Source organism: Suricata suricatta, chromosome 2 (assembly GCF_006229205.1).
Source record: "Suricata suricatta isolate VVHF042 chromosome 2, meerkat_22Aug2017_6uvM2_HiC, whole genome shotgun sequence".
In the NCBI taxonomy this organism is placed as follows: domain Eukaryota; kingdom Metazoa; phylum Chordata; class Mammalia; order Carnivora; family Herpestidae; genus Suricata; species Suricata suricatta.
The window spans coordinates 74328109-74341934 of NC_043701.1; the positions used below are offsets into that span (position 1 = coordinate 74328109).

Here is a 13826-nt window from a genome sequence, read left to right on the forward strand (position 1 = left end):
ATACTGGTTCAGGCTACATGGCGTCAGAATGGGGAATCATGGCATCCCATCCCACAGGATTTCTGGATGATTAAGACGGACAATGACTGTGAAGCAGCAAAGTCCAATCTTCAGTGTCACACTGATCTGAACTCAAATCTTAGTTTTTCCAATTAGAAATTCTAAGATTTTATCCAAATCCTTTAACTTATATGAGGCTCAGTTTGTTAACATATAAAATGGAGATAATATTACTACTCATTTCTTACAGTAGTTGTGATGACCAAATATCATGTACAAAGCATGATATATATGCATAAGTGCTTAATAAATGGTACTTTCTCCTACAAAGAAGCATTATGGAAAAACTGAAGAGCTATGCAAATGTTTTTTTTTTTTAAAGAGTTCCCCGTTCTTTATTTTATTTTTAAGGTGTATTTCTTTTTGAAAGAAAGACAGAGAGTGAGCATGCAAGCAAGGGATGGGCAGAGAGAGACAGGGACAGAGAATCTGAAGCAGGCTCTGTGCTATTAGCACAGAGCCCAATCTGGGGCTCAAACCCACAAACTGTGAGATCAGGACTTAAGCCAAAGTCAGATGCTTAACTGACTGAGCCAACCAGGCACCCCTGAACAGCTATTCAAATGTTTTTAAATGCTCAGTATCATCTTTCTTTTAATATCAAACAGGGCCGGGGCGCCTGGGTGGCTCAGTCAGCTAAGCCTCCGACTTCGGCTCAGGTCAGATCTCACGTCCGTGGGTTCGAGCCCCGCGTCAGGCTCTGTGCTGACAGCTAGCTCAGAGCCTGGAGCCTGCTTCCGGTTCTGTGTCTCCTTCTCTCTCTGCCCCTCCCCCTCTCATGCTCTGCCTCTCCCTGTATCAAAAATAAAATAAAACATTAAAAAAAAATTAAAAAAAAATTCAAACAGGGCCTAACAGAGTTTAATATAGAACCAGAAATTATCTGGGATTTCTTTCACCTTTTTCCCTTTCCCCAAGGCTTAAGACTTATGTTACTGTGTATTTCTCTCCAGGAACTAGCAATAAAATTCCCAAACTAACAACAAGATGTATTAAGACCAATATAAAGAAGAGAAGTAGCAAACTCTGACAAGACAAAAACAATAGACACAGAAATATTAGGTGTTAGCAACTAGACGTAAGAGAAGATAATGGATCAATTTTTTGGATTTTTTTTAAGAAAACGAGTGGTATGTGGAATTCTAAAATATGTATTTTAAAGGAAAATATATTAAAAAATTTTTTTAACATTTCTTTATTTTTGAAAGAGAGAGACAGAACACAAGTGGGTAAGGGGTAGAGAGGGAGACACAGAATCTGAAGCAGGCTCCAGGCTCTGAGCTATCAGCAGAGAGCCCCACATGGGGCTCTGACCCACAAACCATGAGATCGTGACCTGAGCTGCAGTCAGATGCTTAATTGACTAAGCCACCCAGGTGCCCTAAAGGAAAAATATTTTTAGTGCCACCTTTTAAAATCATTTTTATTTATAATTTAAAATATACTTTCATTGTAGAATAATAAGAAAACACAGATGTAAAATTACAGATAAGCAAAGTGCAGGGGGAAATGGCAGCCATAATCCCATCTGCCTCTATTTTGGTTCACAAATTTTTTAGTAACCTGCTTTTCCCTCCCTCAACAATCTATTCAACAAACTGAAAGGATGTTTTTAAAGGAATATCCAGTGTTGTTTTGTTATTAGAGAAGGGGAAAGCATGTGTTCATCTACACACTCTATTGTGACATTTCTACTCAAGGCACTTCTGGGTAAAAAAGTCTTCACATTCCAGAAGAAAATGGAAAACAACAGAGTAGGAGGACCTTAGGCTCATCTTCCCACAAATACAACTAGATAACTATCAAGGCATCCTAAGTACCCCCAGAAATTGACCTGAAAACTGAAAGAACAAATTCTACAACTAAAGGGAGAGAAGAGGCCACACAGAAGAATTTAGGAAGTGCAGAGATGTGGTTTATGGGGTGCTGCCTAGGGGAGGGAACCATGGTCATGGAGAAGGGTGAGAGAGAGAGGAACACACAGGGGAATGCATAAGGAGAATACTTCCCCAAAGCCATTGACTTGGAAAAATGAGGGGCTGAATTTTGTGACTTCTTTAAGTAGGGCTTAAAGCTTGGAATTTTAAAGGTCAGTGGGCTTGCCCGGGACAGTGCCAGGAGGAGACTGTACTGCTCCTGGAGAGAAGGCAGGCAAACAATCTGGGGGCAAATAGCATGTAAACAGCTATCTGAAAAACGCTTGGGGCACACTGAGGATATTATTTGCTCTTTGAGTTGCATCCCTGAGAGGCAGTGTTCATGGCGATGCCTTTTGGGAACAGGGGAGCTGGCCAGCACCATTTCCCTCCCCTACCTCAGTGTAAACACAGAGCCACCCACAGGAAGCAGCACAGCAGCATAGCACCAACATAGGCTCCCCGACTTGCTTACACCAAGCTCCACACCCCAGTGCTCTGGTGGGACTGAGGCTTGCCTCAGACTCAGAGTGGGTCTTCCCAAGACCAACACAAACCCCTGCCCACTCCGTATCTCCTTAACAGAGAGTTCTGCAGAGCCTCAGTTTTGGGGAGTTGGTATCAAGTCTCATTTCACAAGCGGACCAGAGCACAAGTAGTTACAATTTACCACATTCAGGCCAGGGATCAAACACTGCCCACAGCGGACAAGAAGAATCTCTGCAGATGCCTGACCTGAAGGATAGAGCAGCCAAAACACAACAGCACAGTACACACCAGAGACACTCCCTGAAGTGCCAGGCCCTGGATAATCCATGACTACTTCTTTATAAGGCCATTATTTTCAGGAGCAGGAGACATAAATGGCCTTTCTAACATAGAAAAGAAGGCAGACACTTAGAATATGCTAAGACAGGGAAATTTATCCCAAATAAAAGAATAAGAAAGGCATGGCCAGAGAACTAAGCAAAACAGATATAAGTAACATGCCTGATGGAGAATGTAAAGCAACAATCATAAGGATCCTCACTGGGCCGGAAAAAAGAATAGAAGACATCAGGGAGATCCTTACTACAGAGATAAAAGAGTTAAAAAAGAATGAGAGATGAAGATTGCAATAAATGAGATTGAAAACATGTCTGATGCAATGAACAGCAGGCTGGAAGAATCAAAGAAATAGTGACCTAGAAAACAAAATAATGAAAAATAATAAAGCTGAACAAAAGAGAGAAAGAATTGAAGAATATGAGAATAGACTTTGGGAACTCACTGACTCCATCAAGCATATATCATTCCTATTATAGGAATCTTAGAAGAAGAGAGAGAAAAAAAGGGGCAGAAAAATTATTTCAAGAAATAAGAGCAGAAAACTTGCCTAATCTGTGGGGAAAAAAACAGGAATCCAGACCCAGAAGACAAAGAGAATTCCTATTAAAATCAACAAAAGCAGGCTAACACCATGACACACTGTAATTAAACTTCTAAAATATAGTGATAAAAGAAAAATCTTAAAAGGAGGGAAAAAAAGAAATGTTAACTTACAAGGAAAAACCCATAAGACTAGCTGGAGATCTCTCAATAGAAACTTGGCAAATCAAGAAGGAACACCATGACAGGTTTCAAGTGCTGAATGGGAAAAATATGCAGTCAAGAATATGCTATTCTGCAAGGCTATCATTCAGAATAAAAAGAGAGATAAGAATTTCCCAGACAAATAAAAATGAAAGGAGTCTGTGACCAGTAAACTAGCCCTGGAAGAAATATTAAAGGGGACCCTGAGTGCAACTGAGAGACCAAAAGCGACAAAGACAAAAAAGGATCAGAGAAAATCTCTAGAAACAATGACAAAACAAGTAAATAAAATGACATTAAATATGTATCTATCAACAATTACTTTGAATGGAAATGGATTAAATGTTCCAATCAAAAGACATAGGGTATCAGAAATGAATAAAAAAAATGAGATCCATCTTTACGCTGCCCACATGAGACTCATTTTAGCCACAAAGACACCTGCAGATTGAAAGTGAGGGGGTAGAGAAACATTTATCACAAAGCCAGAGTAGCAATACTTATATTGGATAAACTAGACTTTAAAACAAAGACTGTAAAAAGAGGCAAAGAAGGGTATTATATAATCACAAAGGGGACAATCCAACAAGAAGATATAACAACTACAAGTACTTATGCACCCAATATGAAAGCACTCAAATATATAAAACAATAACAAACATAAAGGAAATAATTGAAATAACACAATAATAGTAAGAGATTTTAACATCTACATACATCAATGAACACATCATCTAAACTGAAAATAAACAATAAAAACAATGGCTTTGAATGACACACTGGACCAGATGGATCTAATAGATATATTCAGAACACTTCATCTTAAAACAGCAAAATACATCTTCTTTTTAAGTGCACATGGAACATTCTCCTGAATAAATCACATATTAGGCAACAAAAAAAAAGCCTCAACATATACGGAAAGATTGAAATCATACCATGTACCTTTTCTGATCACACTGCTAAGAAATAAAGCCAACCCACAAGAAAAAAATCTGAAAAGACCATAATAGATGGAGGTTCAACAACATGCTACTAAACAATAAATGAGTCAACCAGGAAATCAAAGAAGGAATTTGAAAATACATGGAAACAAAAAGGAAAACACAAAAGTCCAAAACCTTTGAGATGCATCAAAAACAGTCTCTCTCTCTAAGAAGCATGAAAAATCCCAAATAAACAACCTACCCTGACACCTACAGGAGCTAGAAAAAAAGACAACAAATAAAACCTAGAGCCTTAGAAGGAAGGAATAATAAAGACTAGATCAGAAATAAATGATATAGGAAACCATAGGATATGTCAATGAAACCAAATAAATAAAACTCAAAACCTCTAGCCAGACTTATCAAAAAGAAAAGAGAAAGAACCTAAATAAATAAAATTACAAATGAAAAAGGAAAAATAACAACCAACACCACAGAAACACAAATAACTATAAGAGAATATTATAAAAAACTATATATCAACAATGTGGACAACCTGGAAGAAATGGACAAATTCCTAGAAATATATAAACTACCAAAACTGTATCAGGAAGAAATAGAAGACTTGAACAGGCTGTAACCAGCAAAGAAATTGAATCAGTAATCAAAAAACTCGCAACAAATAAAAAAGTCAGGGCCAGATGGCTTCAGCGGGGATTTCTACCAAACATTTAAGGAGGAGTTAATACCAATTCTTCTCAAACTGTTTCAAAAAACAAAAAAAAAAGAAAAGGAAGGAAAACTTCTAAGTTCATTCTGCGAGGCCAGCATTATCCCAATACTGAAACTAGATAATGACTCCCCTAAAAAAGATAAGTATAGGCCAATATCCCTGATGATCATGGATGCAAAAATTCTCCATAAAATACTAGCAATACATAAATACTAGCAAAACTATGTACTAGTACATAAAATACTAGCAAAACCAACAATACATTAAAAAAGTCATTTGCCACGATCAAGAGGAATTTATTCAGGATAGTTCAATATTCTCAAATCAATCAACGTGATACACCACATTAATAAAAGAACCATCTGATGATTTCAATCAACACAGAAAGAGCACTTGACAAAGCAAAAAATCCATTCATTATAAAAACCTGAACAAAGCAGATTTAGAGGGTACCTCAACATAATAAAGGATATATATGAAAACCCCCAAGATGGCGCACCTGGGGGCGCTCAGCTGGCTGAGCATCTGACTTTTGGTTTCAGCTCTGGTCATGATCTCGCAGTTTGTGAGTTCAAGTCCCATGTAGGTCTCTGTGCTGAGAGTGGGGAGCCTGCTTTGGATTCTTTCACCTTCCCTCTCTCACTGTTCCTCCTCCATTTGCATGCTTGCTCTCGTTCTCTCTCTCTCTTTCAAAATAAAATAAATTTAAAAAAAAAAGAGAAAAACCCATAGATAATATCTTCGATGGGGAAAAGCTGAATTTTTCCTCTATAGTCAGGAATGAGACAGAGGTGTCTACTCTCACCATTATTATTTAACAGAGTACTAAAAGTCCTAGCATCAGCAATCAGACAACACAAATAAATAAAAGGCATGCAAATTGGCAAGGAAGACATAAAACTTCCACTACTTGTAGATGACATGATACTCTAAAAGATTTTACCAAAAAATTGCTAGCAATGAAACATGAATTCAGTAAAGTTGCAGGATACAAAACCAATATGCAGATATCTGCTGCATTTCTACACACCAATAATGAAGCAGCAGAAAAAGAAATTAAGAAAACATCCCATATACAACTGCACCAAAACCAGTAAGATACTTAGGAATAAACTTAACCAAAGAGGTGAAAGACTTGTATTCTGAAAGTATAAAACACTGATGAAAGAAAATGAAGATGACACAAGGAAATGGAAAAACATTCCATGCTTATGGATTGCCAAGAACAAATATTGTTAAAATGTCTGTATTACTCAAAACAGTCTATGGATTTAATGCAATTCCCATGAAAATACCAACAGCCTTTTTCACAGAACTAGAAAAAACAATCCTAAAATTTATATGGAACTGCAAAATACCCCAAATAGCCAGAGCAACTTTGAAAAAGAAAAGCAAAGGGAGAGGAAACACAATTCCAGACTTCAAACTATATTACAAGGCTATAGTGATCAAATCAGGATGGTACTGGCACAAAAACAGACACAAAGATAAATGGAACAGAACAGAAAACCCAGAAGTGAACCTACAACGATATGGTCAATTAATCATTAGCAAAGCAGGAAGGAATATCAAATGGGAAAATAACAGTTTCTTAAACAAATGGTATTGAGAAAACTGGACAGCCACAAGCAAAAAGCATTAAGGTCGAGCACTTTCTTATACAAAATACAAAAGTAAGTTCAAAACGGATTAAAGACCAAAATGTGAAACTTGAAACCATAAAAATCCTAGAGGAAAAACAGGTAGTTACCTCTTTGACACTGGCCATAGCAACCTTTTCTAGATATGTCTTCTCAGGCAAGGGAAACAAAAGTAAAAATGAACTAATGGAACTTATCAAAATAAAGCACTTCCACACAGTGAAGAGAACAACCAACAAAACTAAAAGGCAACCAATAGAATGGCAGAAGATATTTGCAAATGGCATATCTGATAAAGGGTTAGCATCCAAATTATAGAAAGAATTTATAAGACTCAACAATTCAAAAAAAATGAATAATCCAATTAAAAAATGGGCAGAAGACATGAATAGACATGTTTCTACAGAAGACATCCAGATGACCAACAGACACATGACAACATCACTCATCATCAGGGAAATACAAATTAAAACACAGTGAGCCATCACCTCACACCTGTCAGAATGCCTAAAATCAACAACACAAGAAACAACAGGTGTTGGTGAGGCTGTTGAGAAAAAGAAGCTCTCTTGCACTGCTGGTGGGATTGCAAACTGGTACAGCCACTGTGGAAAACAGTATGGAGATTCCCCAAAAAATTAAAAAATAGAACTACCCTATGATCCAGCAATTTTGTTACTGGGCATTTACCCAATGGATACACAAATACTAATTCAAAGGGATATGTGCACCCCAGTGTTTACTATAGTAGCACTAGCAATAACAGCCAAATTATGAAAATAGCCAAAGTGTCCATCTACTGATGAACAGGTAAAGAAGATGTAGCATACACACACACACACACACACACACGAATATTATTCAGCCATAAAAAAGAATGACATCTTGCCATTTGCAATGACATGGATGGAGCTAAAGAGCATTATGCTAAGTGAAATAAATTCAGTCAGAGAAAGACAAATACCAAGTGTGGAATTTAAGAAACAAATCAAACGAGCAAAGAGAAAATAAAGAGAGAGAGGGAGGCAAACCAAGAAAAGACTCTTCACGATAGAGAACAAACTGAGGGTTGTTGGAGGGGAGGCTGGTGGGGGGTGGGGGATAGGGATGAAGGAGTGCACTTATTGATGAGCACCAGGTGATGTATGGAAGTGCTGAATCTCTATATTGTATACCTGAACCTAATAACTGTATGTTAACTAACTGGAATTTAAATAAAAACTTAAAAAAAGGGGGGGGGGTCTTCACATTCCTTGTCCTCACAGAACTAGCCTGGTTACCGATACATGCCGGAAACCAAGCACACAGTGTCCACCACAGGGCACTCAAGTCTGATTTGGTGAACAAGTCATGTGAACTCGAGAGTTGTAGGAAGGTCAAACTCTGTTGACAGTCAAGGAATTTTCAGGGCCTAGGTAGGTTTCTAACATCTTGGAAATTTTAAATGTGAAACTTCAAATTATATTTTCCTCTTGTTGACAATAGCAAAAGCAGAACATCTCAATAACTGGGTTATCTCTAAAGCCACGTTTTCAAGACTGCAATGAAGACCAATTTTCATTTGAATCTATATTTCTCATTGTCTAATTTAAAAAATTTCCAAGTACCTTTCAGTGAAAGCTTATTCATTTCTACTTAAAAAAGCAATAATCAGAAATTGAATGCACAGGTCTAAAGAGGACTAGAGATTTCATTTTGATGGCTTAAAGCATCACTTTAAGAGCCATCAGAAATATCACTTTTAAAAAATAATGTTAAAATAATTATTATGCTCATAAATCAGGTCAGTTTGAATTGAGGCTCACAGACCTTATCGAGGGCCACCTGAACCACTGCTTCACTTTCGGTGTCCAAGGCTGATGTGGCCTCGTCCAGGAGGAGGATCTTGGGGTTGCGAACCAGGGCCCGAGCGATGGCAATTCTCTGTTTCTGTCCACCACTCAGCTGGGCCCCTCTCTCTCCAACCAGGGTGTCAAACTTCTACAACACAGAAGATAAAGGAGGGGGTGGTTAGCAAAAGAACAAGCTATCTCAGGTCACATTTTAAGATGGGAAGTAATCCCATAAACAACCCAAGGCCCACAGGCAATGTAGTCCAGTTCCTTTACACTTAGCAATAACCAACACCATTTTTTTTTTTTTAACAAATATGCCTACTACTAGTTGATGGTGCTAGAGCTTGAAAATCTGAAGTAATCTTTATCTTTCTTCTTAGAAGGTTCACTATGTTTTAGTAGATTCCTAACTTCTTATGCATTAGCCAGTATTCTACTCTTTGACTCTCGAGCATGACAAAGATTGAGGAAGACTTACATTAGGGAGTTTCATGATAAAGTCATAGGCGTTGGCTTCCTTGACAGCTTTCTCAATCTCATCCATGGTGACATTTTCACGGCCAAAGCGAATGTTTTCAGCTATTGTGGTGGCAAACAACACGGGTTCCTGACTCACCACACCAGTAATTTCCCGAAGGTATCTCACATTTATGGTCCTAATGTCCTGTCCATCAATACTGACCTGAAAATAAAAAAATAAGTTGACTTCCATGCATTGCGGATTTGTAATGTGAAATGTGCAATGGTAACTGCTGATTGCTGCAGCATCTAGTTCGGCAAGAGTCACCTCACCGTGCCATCTGTGGGGTCATAGAGCCTCTGCATCAGCTGCACCGTTGTGCTTTTCCCACAGCCACTGTTCCCAACCAGGGCCACCGTCTGCCCGCTCTGAACCTTCAGGTTGAGGCCCTTTAAGATCTAACAGAATGAATGAGAAGTAAACTTAAGGGAGATGCACAGATACTGGGACTATGGACTGACAACTCAAATCAAACCTAGGTTTAAATATACACTTCTTTAAAAATCACTAAAAGAATCAGAAACTTCACATCCAGTACGCAATGGAATCACTGATGAATCATCCATTTATCATTGTACCTTAACTTCTTTTCGAGATGGATAACTGAAGTGAACATTTTTGAACTCCAAATTTCCCTTAATATTATCTGGTTTGTGTCCATTCTTCGAGTAGCTGTCAATGCTTGGTTTCTAAACAGAATAAAATTTCAGAAGGTTTACTAGGTTACAATACCTATTTTTAGTGACATCTGTGGAAAGTTAGATAAAGTGATAAAGAAGTTGACTTAATGAGAAAAATGTTTAGAGAGATGGACAAATGGCTAACCCAGACTCACATTATCAATTATCTTGAAGATTTCATACGCTGCTCCTCTTGCATTTGCAAATGCTTCAATGCTTGGGGATGCCTGTCCAATACTAAAAGCCCCAATTAATACAGAAAAGAAGACCTGAGGAACGTGAAGGAAAATCATCAAATTACTTAGTGTTTCTTATATTTTTTTCTTACAAATTTCTTCTAACATAGCTAACTAAATGTTATTTTTTATTTTTTGCAGCTAGAAATGGCAAGGCAACTTATGAATACTTGGTGTTAAAAACATTTTAACAGTTTAAATACTTTTTGATTTACAATGCATAATTAGTCTTACTTGCTCAGTGAAACAATGATATAAATTTTGCAGGACCAAAATATAATAATTCTAGTATATATTTATTTAATGGCTAAAAAGTTTGGTTTACATCACTGGCAGGGCATAGGGGAGACAAATATCAATAGGAGTATTAGAAAACCAAGGTCCAAATTCTAGATAAGCATTTATGGGCTGTATGTCTTCAAGCAATTCTCCTAGGGCTTGGGGGCTTCAATTTCTTCATTTGCAAAAGTAGGGAGGATTCTGTCTGTTTTCCTTACCTGACAACTTCAGAGTTGTATCTAATGACACAGTATATGTGAAAACATCCTATAAGTGATAAAGCATACATCTAGGGCATTATTCTTTATCAGGTCTTCTTTCCTTCTAACAGACCGTGTTCTCTTTGAGGTCTGGTGAACAGGTTTTGTATTTTTCATTTTGCCAAAATGAAAATGTTTTTCTTCAGGGTTATAGACAACTAATATCACTAGTGATTTCTTTCTATGTCACAAAGATACTGTATTACCCAATAATTTATATAGAAGGTATTTTGTTAAGTAATTCTTTATTCATTTTCTCAGTTAGAACTTAACAAGTACACTGAAAGTTAGGGCAAAGTATTCCTTCCATTTCCATTTGGCAAAAGAAGTAGCATAAACTTGAAAAGTCTAGGTGGCCACCCCAAACCACATAGCTAGTAAGTAGCATCGCTGGAATTTGAACCAACTTGGCCTGATTTCAAATCCCATGTTCTTACTCTTATTCTGCACACTTCGTTTGTGAGGCTGATCTAGGATCAGTGAATGAATACAGGATTTTAAACTGCTTATCAACATTACAATTAAGTAGAACACATTTCTTACTGCAACCTAGGTTCACCAACAGCATTACTATCTTAATAAAAGCTTTGTGGTAAAAACCATTCTTAACTAAATAGATTTGTACCTTTTGGATGAGACGATTATTATATCCACATTATAAATCTGGCTCCTGAGAAAGGAAACTGTTTTAAGGGACTTAACAAAATATGGTCTGGCACTAACAATATACATGTGCGTGGCCTACGAAAAAGGAACTGGGTCACTCTTCTAACAGTATGTGGTTTATTAGATCAAGATACAGATTGAGCTTGGTTCGTGAACCATTTCACCATTTTTAAATAAAAGCAGATAACATCAAATGGCAAGCTTTCTGTGATTGTACAAAGGTCTGTAAGGCAGAGAACCTCCAAACAAGGGTATTTTTTAAGGAGGAGTAATGATACTTCCATAATTTTGGAAGCTGGACTAGCTATCATTCAAAAGAATTTGAAAAATAGTTAAACTGTGTATTTTGCCATTTGTGGCTGTGAAGAGTAAATCAGAAAATAACATCGAAATGCTTAGCATTGAGCTTGCCACAAAGAAATAATCTCAGCAAATGAAAGTTCATGCTACAGAGATCAGTAATATTATTTAGGCTGCAAGAAAAAACTGTGCAAGGGATCTGCAAAAAAAGACAATACTGGTTACTCAATACATCTAATTTCCTTTCTACTTTCAATCTAGAAGCACATGGCTCTTTGTATTATTCAATAGTTCTTCAAAATCTATTCTCCAATATCATTCAAGCCAACACCACTCAACTTCACTGATGTTTTCATGAGAGATTCACTTCTTAACAAAACATCACTTACAGTGAGTACTTGTCCAATAGAATATTCATTGGAGAGGACCAATGAGGTTCCATACCAGAATGCCAGGGCATATGATGCATAGATCAACAGGAAAGCAATACCGATAGAAATGTTGGCTGTAATAGCTTTCTTTATCCCAATTCTTTTAGCTTCTTCTAAATTTTTGTTGTACCTGGGAGAAGTAACAAAAACTGTCACATATACTCATAAATCATATGAAATGGGCCAAGACAGCATGATAATTATTAAGTACTTAGAATGTACCCAGCCCTGTTGGTAGGTTTTACATGTATTTTCTCCTTTTGTCCACACACTGACCTTATCATTTTGGCACTATATTAATCCCTTCTTGGAAAAGAGCAAACTGAGGCTTTCAGAGATTTGGCGGAAACTATTACAGAGGATCATTCTCTGGACTTAACAATAATAAAATAAGTGAAATTATGTTTAGTGAACTTCCAGAATTTGCACTGTGTCATAGGAAAGACAAGATAGAAACTATGGAAACATCTGCTTTCCCTTTCAAATATGCATATCTTTTAAACTTAATAATAAAAAGTAGTTAAAATGCTAGAAAGTGCCCACCAAAAAAAAATCCTTTAAATCTCTGAATGTTTAAAGAAACATTAAGGGAAATTCTTTTCTTTTTTTTAAAATGTGTACCCATTAATTTATCTCCATGCATTTTTTCTTAAGAATCTTTGTAAATATAGAATCAAGCTAAAATTATTAGAGAAAAAGGATAGATTATAGTTGAGTCTTAAATCTATCATCCTTTCTAATCATATCTCCCTGGGAACATAGAACATTGCCTTGCAGAAAGAAAAAGTTCCTGGCTATTGAAATGAAAGACTCCCATACAGAATTCTATTTTGAGGTCTTTGATGTATAAAAGCATAACTACATAAATATTTTATCATATTATATTTTCTTTGGAGGATTCACTCTGTTAGATGGAATATACAGCAGAGGTAAAGTCCTGCTCATGTAAGAGCATACCTTCTTTCTTGCCTTCATGGCTTTTTTAAACTAGCTGTGCTAATTAAAAACATGCCAAATGCAACTTATATGATTACTATGTCTACTAAAGAACAAACTTAAACAGAACTTTATAGTGATAAAACAGTAATATATTATTAGGGTTTCTGTCTGCAAAAATGTATATCCCTAATTTGCCAGTTACAATCTTTAAACAAAAAAAATTATTTTTGAGTAACACGTTTCAGTGGTTGATCTATCTATCTATTTATCTATCTGTTTCCCAGTTTTTGAGTTGACCAGAGACAAAAGACATTACCAGCCATGGAAGATACATGATTACAAATAGGGAACTTTAAAGCACATGACCCACACCTTTATTGTTATTTCCTTTACATCAGTTCTTGCTTACCGAGACTGATGCAGAAATCATTTCACTGATATGTTGTTGTACCATGCAGCCAGAGGAAACATTTTCATAGGAAGAAACAACAACAAGGAAGAAAATAATTTAGATACCAGAAAAGATAAATGAAAAAAAAGAAGAGGGTAAGGAGAAAGGAGAAATCAACAATACTACTTTTACTTGGCTTTTTGACTAGCGTTTTATTAAGAATACCATACTATAAAAACAGATATTAAAATCTATTTATTAAAAGCATTAAAAGCATGAGATTGGTAATTAAAGTCACAGCTCCTAAAATGGATTAAAGATACAGAAGAAAAACAATGACATTTTGAGAAAAAAAATCTTAAATATAATGAAAATATATACCAATGATATAAACAGCCACTTACAAGAGCAAGAAATAATTTTAGTTAAGCATGAGAAATCA

At 36.5% G+C, this 13826-nt stretch overlaps 1 protein-coding gene across 1 annotated transcript in view; it reads right to left on the reverse strand.

Moving 5' to 3' along the window:
- The window catches only part of ABCB1 (ATP binding cassette subfamily B member 1), a 108715-nt gene that overhangs the window by 42055 nt on the left and 52834 nt on the right, over positions 1-13826 (reverse strand). Inside the window, exons 9-14 of the mRNA XM_029928262.1 lie at positions 12013-12184; positions 10038-10151; positions 9781-9891; positions 9475-9600; positions 9161-9364; positions 8657-8827 (exon numbers count right to left, since the gene is read on the reverse strand). Of these exons, the coding sequence (XP_029784122.1) occupies positions 8657-8827; positions 9161-9364; positions 9475-9600; positions 9781-9891; positions 10038-10151; positions 12013-12184 (898 nt within the window). The remainder of the gene's footprint in view (positions 1-8656; positions 8828-9160; positions 9365-9474; positions 9601-9780; positions 9892-10037; positions 10152-12012; positions 12185-13826) is intronic.